The 9,995-nt window shown below is 39.6% G+C and overlaps 1 protein-coding gene across 1 annotated transcript in view; it reads left to right on the top strand.

The window, feature by feature from the left end:
* LOC119301135 (DNA-directed RNA polymerase 1B, mitochondrial-like) overlaps positions 1 to 7,936 on the top strand; it is a 10,647-nt gene extending 2,711 nt beyond the window's left edge. The window contains exons 4-19 of the mRNA XM_037578038.1: positions 47 to 110; positions 215 to 273; positions 609 to 726; positions 950 to 1,063; positions 1,156 to 1,287; positions 1,368 to 1,784; positions 2,994 to 3,044; positions 3,164 to 3,234; positions 3,700 to 3,784; positions 4,662 to 4,814; positions 4,915 to 4,989; positions 5,809 to 5,898; positions 6,015 to 6,062; positions 6,383 to 6,497; positions 6,599 to 6,702; positions 7,164 to 7,936. Of these exons, the coding sequence (XP_037433935.1) occupies positions 47 to 110; positions 215 to 273; positions 609 to 726; positions 950 to 1,063; positions 1,156 to 1,287; positions 1,368 to 1,784; positions 2,994 to 3,044; positions 3,164 to 3,234; positions 3,700 to 3,784; positions 4,662 to 4,814; positions 4,915 to 4,989; positions 5,809 to 5,898; positions 6,015 to 6,062; positions 6,383 to 6,497; positions 6,599 to 6,702; positions 7,164 to 7,274 (1,807 nt within the window). The 3' untranslated portion in view covers positions 7,275 to 7,936. The remainder of the gene's footprint in view (positions 1 to 46; positions 111 to 214; positions 274 to 608; positions 727 to 949; positions 1,064 to 1,155; positions 1,288 to 1,367; positions 1,785 to 2,993; positions 3,045 to 3,163; positions 3,235 to 3,699; positions 3,785 to 4,661; positions 4,815 to 4,914; positions 4,990 to 5,808; positions 5,899 to 6,014; positions 6,063 to 6,382; positions 6,498 to 6,598; positions 6,703 to 7,163) is intronic.
* The last annotated feature ends 2,059 nt before the right edge of the window (positions 7,937 to 9,995 follow it).

Raw genomic sequence — 9,995 nt, 5'->3', positions numbered from 1 at the left:
TCTCTGTTCTAACTTATGCTTTCTTTCACGCCTTGTACTTAAATAGGAAAAGTCGACGATATGGTGTGATCAAGTGCGATCCACTGGTTCGGCAAGGCCTGGATAGAACAGTGAGTCACTGAGTTGTTCCTTCTGTCACACGTGCAATGATTTTCTTCATCAGAATATTCTTTCCAGAATATTGCATTCCCTGATCCTTCCTTTCCTGTGACAGGCAAAGCATATGGTCATACCTTACATGCCCATGTTGATTCCGCCGATCAATTGGACTGGGTTGGTACTGCTTATCCATGTTCCTCACAATTATTTGCATATATGTTGCTAGATAGCTTGGCTGTTCTTCAAGTGTGTTAGGTTACATCATAGTAGCTGTGTGTAATCACAAATCTGAATGGTCCCCTTCTCGATTATTTCAGTGTGTTGTGGTTCATAAGAGTGGATGCTGCTCTGTTGGATTATTACTAATATAATGGTTCTGAGTAGCAAAATTATCCCTAATTTTGAGTACATCATGCCTGGAAGTTACTAGTGGCACCATGTTATCCCTAATTTTGAGTAGCAAAGTTATCCCAGTAAATGCTATGGGAACTAACTAATAGCAATTTCAGATATGACAAGGGTGCACATTTATTTTTGCCATCCTACGTGATGCGCACCCATGGAGCTAGGCAACAAAGGGAGGCTGTAAAAAAGGCTCCAAAGGAACAGATGCAAACAATTTTTGAGGTATTATTTTGCCTCATGTTTATATCATCTTTGCAGATTAGATGAATAGTTATGATTGAAATACGTTTTCAAGATCACATGCATGGATCTCTTTTTAGCACACTTGATGCAGATAGCTGTTCCTCTTGTTAATATGCTGTTTGCACATTGGCATGCTGATGGCTGTTCTTGCTAAGCATCTTTGTCTATGTGATATAATCGTTTGATGCCTTCTTGGTTTCAGGCCTTAGATAATCTTGGGAGCACCAAGTGGAGGGTCAACAAAAAAGTTCTTAGTATTGTTGACAGAATTTGGTCCAGCGGTGGCCGACTTGCTGACTTGGTTGATCGTGCTGACGTGAGTTGCCATCTTTTTGTCTCTGGATTTCATCTTATGAAGACTATGGCATTCTTGTTTTATATGCTAACTTTTCTTTTCATGTACTCTAGGTTTCCCTACCGGAGAAGCCTGACACTGAAGATGAAGCTGAGCTGAAGAAGTGGAGGTGGAGCATGAGGTCAGCCAAGAAGGAAAACAGTGAAAGGCATTCTCAGAGATGTGATGTTGAGCTTAAACTTGCCGTAAGCGACTATAAGGGTTCTAGTCGGACATCATTTACTCAATTTTTACTCTTCATCTAATGTACCCTTGTTGGTAACAGGTAGCTCGCAAAATGAAGGAAGAAGCGGGGTTTTACTATCCACACAACCTTGATTTTAGAGGCCGTGCTTACCCAATGCATCCTTACCTGAATCACTTGGGTTCAGATCTTTGTCGTGGAGTGTTGGAGTTTTCTGAAGGTCGACCACTTGGTGAATCAGGCTTGCGCTGGCTGAAGATACACCTAGCAAATTTATATGGTGGAGGTGTAGACAAGTTATCATACGATGGCCGGATTGCATTTACTGAGAATCACCTGGATGACATATTTGACTCAGCTAATAGGCCTCTTGAAGGCAAGCGATGGTGGCTTGAGGCAGAGGATCCATTCCAATGCCTGGCAGTTTGCATGGATCTTAATGAAGCTTTAAGAAGCCCCTCTCCAGAAACAGTGATCTCACATATTCCTGTGCACCAGGTACTGATATTTTGTCCATGGTATATCATTTTTCTTCTAATAATCTCATTTATTTCCTGCAACAATTGTCATGTTTAGTTAAGTTTTCCGTGTAGCTTTGCTAGGCTAGGAAAAATTAGCCATGTTTGTTTCTCGTGCCTTGAAGTATAAGACAACAGCATGCTTTGACAGCTTCCAGAAAAGATAACTAATTCCAAACATATTTGTAGTTTGATCTATTTTTGGGCATTGCCTGACAAAATGATGTATAAATAAACCTTGAATACATTGTTTATCTCGAGGGCAAGGAATTTCTTGTGCATATGAGCTAGTTTTCTTGGCAAGATCTGCGCAAATAAACATTCTGAAGTTCTGCTAAACATGTCATGGGCTCATGGCATAGCAGCAGCTGCATTGAGTATAGGAAGGACATGCAAGTTCAGTCCAAAGAAGGACGTACCTATTTGTTGAGAGTTTGGTTCTGTTTTGATAGAAAATGCTTTACTTGAAGTTGTAATATGTTAGGATTGAGTTATTTGATTTATTTAGGCACTTTGTCTCAAACAGGGATGGTAATCTCTTAAAAAACAAGCAAAAATAAACCAAACTACTAATACATTTGGATGTAATATTGGGAGCCAATGGCGTTTAAAATGGTACACAGCTGTTAGCATTAACTTCAGCCGTCTGTGTTCATTTTGATTACATAATGTTGTAACAATAAAAATATATACTTTATAGGAGATCTAAAATATGATTAGTAGCATGGACACGGATTATGAGCTTTCCTGAAGAAAAAACCGAACATTATTTTTAAGTTTGAATAGAAAATCCAGAAAAAGCATAAATTTACATGTGGCATATACTCTGTGCTTGTATTTTGTTTTGGTGAGAAACATGTTCATTTGTGTTCTGCAGAGAATGAAGAGAAACATGCCTGTCTACCATTTTCTTCTGTAGCTGCACAAAATGCATATTTTTTGTACAATCTTTTGTAACTGCGCATAGTATTCACACATGCACATGTGTGTTCTCCTTTCAGAAATTTTTGAAATGTTATGTGTGCTATATGTTGTAATATGTAACTAAAACATTAAACATTTACGCAAGAGTATCTGGTGCTGTTGCTAAACCATGTAATTGCCCACCTAACCTTGTATAGTAAGTCTAGGTGTTCCGTTATGTGCTTATGCTGGAGCAGAATTATGATAATTATGTTTTCTTTTTCAGGATGGTTCTTGTAATGGCCTGCAGCACTATGCAGCTCTTGGAAGGGATAAGGTCAGTTCATATTTTTATTAATTACGCTGTTGCTTTATCAACGTTCTTTTTTGGCATGGGGAATATTTAATATTTGGCCAGTGCAGTATGTAATTATTTCTTTCATCAATTTCATGCAGCTGGGTGCAGTTGCTGTTAACTTAGTTTCCGGGGAGAAACCTGCAGATGTTTACTCTGGAATAGCTGCCAGGTAGAGGTCATTCTGTCTTGAACGTAGTGTCGATGGGCAGACTCAACATTCCTTTTTAACTTCAGCCTATCTAGTTACTGAGCAATCTTATTCCGATGACTTATAATTCACAGCAATTGTGGTCCGAAAAATTTACTTTCTCATAAAAGTACCAGTCGTGGATGGAGTCAAACTTCAAAGTACCTATATATGCTCATATTTATACGCGTTCCTGAAATGAATTTGGGTAGGCAACAGATTGGATACAAATTCAAACAAGCTTAAACTGTCAGTTCATGTGTGTATTTATGAAATTATTGGGTCCTGCTTGGTATCTTTAATATCGCAGTGCCTTGTCAACAAGCCATTTAACTGTTCAAATCTAGATTTAAGTCAGGGTCCAATTTATCCATCTTGACATGTGCCTGGTGTAATATCTTCTTCAACTTGTGATCTGGAGTTACATTTTTAGTACTTGTGATCCAGGGTGGTGGAAATTATGAAGAGAGATGCACAAAAAGATCCAGCTAAAGATGCTGATGCAGCACGTGCTCGTTTGTTAGTTGATCAGGTGTTGTTTTTTAGCCAGTCTTTATAAATATTCTTTTACCTTGTATGATGAAAATACTGTGTTCAAGATTGTTTTTTATGTGATCGACTCTCTACCTCCAAGTTATACATACCTGTACCAAAGCTGAGACCTGGTAAAAATCTACAGCTGATGTTATGCTAAAATCAGCAGTTCTACCTAGAGTTACAATATTTTCTGTAACATTTACCAGTCTAGCTATCTGTGATAATGCGTACTAAAAGCCTAACCAATTGAAGAGTAACATATTCTTTAAAATGTTAGAGCAACGCCTACTTTTTCTCAGCATAGCACAAATTGTAAAATCATGTGGAAACTCCTGGGATTAGTACAAACCTAGCTCAGTTATTATGCTATACTCCCTCCGTCCTTCAAAGAGTGTACTTCCAACTTTCTTGGAAAGTCAAACTTTTTAATGTTTGACTGTATTTATACAATAATACACAAATATTTATGCCGTCAAATTAGTAGCATTCGATTCATGATAAAATATATTTTCATCATATATCTATTTGGTTTCACAAATATTGATATATTTTTGCACAAACTCGGTCAAACTTTCAAATAGTTTGACTCTCCAACAAAGTTGGAAGTACACTCTTTCAAGGACGGAGGGAGTAGATGAAGTTTATTTGAAACATCACTTTAGAAAGCACATATATATTGAGTTGGTATATAAGCATGCTGACTAATTGGGCTGTCATAAGATTAATGTTTACCTAATGTGCTGAATAAAGTTTGTGTTAGCTATTTTACATGATTTGATTTCTGTAATTGCTTTTAGTTGATATCTCATAGACTCGCCAATAATACAGGTAAATTATGTAAAGTTTTATGTGCTTATTTGTGAAATATACAGGTGGATAGGAAATTGGTAAAACAAACAGTGATGACATCTGTCTATGGTGTGACTTACGTTGGAGCACGTGAACAAATAAAAAGAAGATTAAAGGAGAGGGGGGTCATTGCTGATGACTCGGAACTTTTTGGTGCATCATGCTATGCTGCTAAGGTGGAATGCTTTATTCATTGAAGTTTTTGTTTCTTCATCTAACATGTACACCTTGAACTGAACCACCTTCTTTTTGTTTCTTCTTTTCAATTCTGGATAGGTCACGCTGACAGCACTTGGTGAGATGTTCGAAGCTGCTCGTAGTATCATGACCTGGCTAGGAGACTGTGCCAAGGTATCATCTGCAGTATCATGTCTGTTCTGTCTGAATAGCGTGCGATCCACTTCAATATCATTTTTTATCTGCTTCAAAGTACGAGTATTATACTGCTATTTTTGTTTGGCAATCATGGATTTGCTATTGAATGAAGCTCCAAAATGTGATCTGTTGTCTTGTGGTTGAATTTCTATAAGAAAATAGTTAGTAATTATGAATTTCTTCCTTTTCAATTTTTTGGGGGCATGCTAAAAAGAAAACATTGGCTGGGTATCTTAAACTTTGTTTTCGTTGGCATCCTGTGAGTGCCCCAACAGATAGAATGTTCCTTTTTTTTGTCTATACTCATGTAACTCATTACAGAGGTACGTATCCTTCGTTACAAAGAGCCAGTTTGTGGTTGCAGTGTTTTTCTATTCAGTGCTGTATTTTGTGAGTTAGGGGAGTCTTAACCAATTTTCGTAGGATTATACTGTTTTATATCTGAATAAATGATGCTGTCAGCTAACTACAAGCCCACCACACTTATTAACGGAAATAAACGAGTGCTTTCAGAAAGGCAGCGCCATGCACAGCGGAGACTGAGAAGGAAAACTTAAAATGAAAAATAAGAAAAATAAGATCAAATAAAACCTCAAATACTATCATAACTATTGACCTACAACTTGAGATTACATCTGAAGATTAAGTACTGTTTGTCGAGGCAAACTCCTAAGGCCATCTTTTAGTTACATTCTTCCTTCATAGTCATGCTGTCCTGCCTTGTCCTTTTGAATTCTGTTCCTAAATAGATTGGCCTTTATAACCATGGGTATTGAGCAGTGGCTTGTATGACAGGTTATAGCTTGTGAAAATGAACCTGTGAGATGGACGACCCCTCTGGGACTTCCAGTTGTTCAACCATATCGCAAACTAGGGAGGCATCTTGTACGTATTTCAGTATAATTGTTTCCTCACTTTCTCTTGATTACTGCCGCCACATTTTTTTAAGAGGAATTTAACATGTGCATAACAATGCGATATTCTTGATGTTCTCCTTGTAGATTAAAACTTCGTTACAAGTCCTGACCCTTCAACGAGAAACCGACAAGGTATGCCCTCTTTACATGGATATATGTTGAGTGCATCTTATTGACAATGGGGTATTGACTGCTGATCAGTTTCATGCCACTGGCTGCTGAATGGTAGTTGGGCAGGAAGTGGGTAATTGAATTTTGCTTGCATACTTGTGCATCACATTGTTTCGCTGAACATATTTTCCTCATCGCAGCACTGCCACTGCATCACATTGTTTCGCTGAACATATTTTCCTCATCACAGCGCTGCCACTGTTATAATGTACCATCAACCATACGTTTCGAATCTGATAGATCTGTTGAGTATACTAATTGAACGTGTATCTTTCGACCAGGTTATGGTGAAGCGGCAGAGGACAGCTTTCCCTCCAAACTTTGTACACTCCCTTGATGGCTCTCATATGATGATGACTGCTGTTGCTTGCAAAAAGCAAGGCCTATATTTTGCAGGTCGGTATTCTCTTTACTATCTGCCAGAGTATTTGTGGGGATACTTGGCTGCGTCTGTGTATTTTACTATTAGCATTTATGTATATTTAAAATCAATGCAGGAGTTCATGATTCATATTGGACCCACGCTTGTGATGTTGATACAATGAACAAGATACTTCGGGAAAAGTTTGTGGAACTGTATGATGCGCCTATTTTAGAAAATGTATGTATTTTGTCATCTCAGTTATTTGCATGCATATTTTTGGCATGTATTTGCACATGTATTTGACAATCACTCTTTCTCGTGCGATATATTTTTATTTGAAAGTTGCAGCATATGCTTTTTCTCCTGTACTTATTACAACATTCTTAGTTTCGTGATGTGTTTGATTTTGCCTGGTGATTGTTGAGTACACTTAGAAGTGTTTCCCTTGTCCACCGGTGCTTCTAAAGTTGAGCGTGCATGCATTTAATAGCTATAACCTAAACCACTGTCTATTGTTGTTATTTATTGATTTATATCCTCTTTGTCTGCATAATTTGCTGTTGTGCTCTGTTTCCATGCTTTACCATAGCACATGAGCTTGCTGTTCTATGTGTTATTTTCGTAATTGTTCAATAACAAATGTCATAACTCATGACAGACTATGCATTCAGTTTGTTAACACAGTATATTTGATGCAGCTCTTGGAGAGCTTTGAGACATCTTTCCCTAAATTAAAATTCCCACCGTTGCCAGAGAGGGGAAATTTTGATATGAAGGATGTCCTCCAGTCTACGTATTTCTTCAACTAGCATGATTGCAGCGGGCATATTGTCCTATTTTTCGCTCAGCTGCCCAGCTGCGGCCCTGCACAAATCTCAAGTTCCGTCGAAGTACATGAGTGACTGACTCAGATGATGAAGCTAATTCTTTTGCTGATTGACCTGCCAACCTGTGGACAACTCGCATGAAGATAATCCCACAAGACTGGATTTACAGATGTACACAGAAGATGCTCTTGCTTTGCTGCAGAATTTCATGGTTTCAACATCGCCAGCCATAAGCAAGGTGCATTACTACTGCCAAGGAGCTGGCAATAAACAGAGCTGGCCTGGAGGAGATTGAAGAAAGTGACAGTCAAAATAAGTGGAAACCATGACCAAGAAGCACTTGCTGCGGAGCTTTTTTCCGAGTTTGTGATAATAGTGTAGTTTTTATCTGTGCCCGTTTTCCCCCTTTCTTAAGGCTCACGCGTAGCACGCTCACTCGCAAATCACCAGTTTCCTGTAAATGTAATTATATGTAATTTTTGGCCTCTTCCCTAACCTATCATTTTCTCTCTTGTTTTACTTAATTTATAGTGGGGAATCTGATGGGTGCAAAACAATACTCTCGACAATTGATTCATAATCATCACTGTGGTTGTAAGATATTATTCTATAGTAATAAAGTGAAATAGTCGTTTTCCTCTTTATTTCAGGTGGGTTTTGGAGCTGGTCTCACCCCCTTTCTATCTGTGATATTGATGCCATGCGTTTTCAACTGTTTGGACGTTTCAAGTTCAAGTTTTAGTATTACTGATTGGACTGGTATGGCATCGACCACGTCTTGGCACTGTTATGATGATGTGGTTGAAGGAGAAGGCAAGAAAAATACTCAAGTGGGAGGCAATGGTATATGATTTTTGAGCTAACACCTGCCTTATGAAAAATTAAGTTTGCCAACCTTCTTGTCAAGGTTTCACTGTCTCTATACGACGACGGGAGTATTGGTGAGCAAATAAATACATTGTAGTGATGGATGTTGTGGTCTAATACCACTAGATTAAAGGTGTAATGATGACTGGCGGGATCTTGATGTTTTTCATGGCACGAGACCTTTGGCAACAACATGCAAACATAGAGTCGCTGTAATGTGGCCTCCATATTTTTTTACTTTTGTTTGTTCTGTTTTTTTCAATTGCTTCAAATTTGCAAGTCAATTTAAGGTACATCTAATTGAACCAAACCAGTTCAAATCATCATCAAACATGATAAACTTATATTAGTAGCCAAAAGTTCATGCAACTTGAAATGTCTGTTAAGCGACATTTTTAAAATATGCAATGCTATTCAACATTGCAACATATTACTAGCTACGGCACTGCCGCCGTCAATGCCTTATAGTCACCATCCTCCTTGTCGCGGCGGTGCGCCTCCTCTTCGAGTTGGAAGAACTGCAACACGAAGATGACTGGGTCCTCGGACTTTGGCCTAGGGACGACGAGGCCAGTGGAGTTGATGGGGACGACGTCGTTGATGTGTACGATGTCGCCTAAGGCGCCAGTTCAATGTTGCCCGCTGCCACTGTAGCCGGCAGAGGCCCCGTGTTCTCGTCACGGTAGCCACAACGAGAGAAGGAGGCGTTGGCTGCCACGACTAGTGCGCCGCGGGGGGAGTTTGCATCACGGTGCGCCATGTCTAGGACGGAAGGTTCAGCCAATAGGTTGCGTCCTTTCAACGCGATGACATTGCAGCGGAGAAGGGAGGAGACGATGAGAAGGCGAAGGCGGTGGCTGGGGTTTATGTGATGGGGATGCCTCACCGTCGAAGATGAAGCCGCGTGGCGGCCATCCGAACGGCCACCTCGGGAATCTGAGGGAGCGGGTGCGCCACTAATGGGCGGGTAATTATCAGTCACGTCATTCCACTCACGGTGATTATCATGCGCTGTGGTGCGTGTATGGCCGGCACGCTGCTTAAATCCAGGCACCGACGCGAGGAAGAAGAAACTGAGACTCCCCTCCTGCCTGGACTTGGTTTCACTTGCTAGCATATGCTTAAAATCTGGCTATGTCAAAACATAGATGGAGTTTCCTCTATGATGTCGAGTTAGTTTCACTTGCGTGGCAAGGTAGAGGCAACAACTGGGTCAGTTGTAAGAGGGACCAAAGTTGACAAGGGAGGATGTCGTAAATAGAGATTCGAAGGTTTGGAATGTATCTAGAGATTTGGCTTTTGATAGGAACAAATGGTAGTTAGGTACCACAAGCTTAATTACTTTCCTATACTTAGTTTACTTGTACTTTCTTTCTTCTCTTTCGAGTTTCATAGATTTCTGTTGGGTTTCATCTCTACTCTTGTTAGTTTGACCCTGAGATTTTTAAAAGATTTTTTTAGGATTCTAGTCCTTCAATTTTCTCCCATGCAGGGTTGTTTAATTCGTAGGAATACAACTCGACTTTTTCTGCACTAGATTACGGAGAGTTCTCATCAACCCTATACTCTTGCAAAGAATCCTATGCTTGTCATTCTAATTGTTTTACCGCAAAAAAGAGGTCATTATCTTCTTTATGTGTTGTAAAGTAGTTTAAAGTTCATATACAACAGACTTTTTTCCTTTTCCTCACAAGTGATTAGGGCAAAGTTCTCCTTCCCTTCAAGCTTCATTGGCTAGTCCATGGATTCTCCTCCTTCTACCTACCACTTCGGCGGCTGGTGGCGGTGAGGGGAATTCCGGTGCCTCGGCTTTGGCTACTTTAAGTTAGGTTTTTT

Source organism: Triticum dicoccoides, chromosome 5A (genome assembly GCF_002162155.2).
Source record: "Triticum dicoccoides isolate Atlit2015 ecotype Zavitan chromosome 5A, WEW_v2.0, whole genome shotgun sequence".
Lineage (NCBI taxonomy): Eukaryota > Viridiplantae > Streptophyta > Magnoliopsida > Poales > Poaceae > Triticum > Triticum dicoccoides.
Note: the sequence above shows the minus strand (reverse complement) of the source record. Positions and strands in the feature narration are given on the sequence as shown.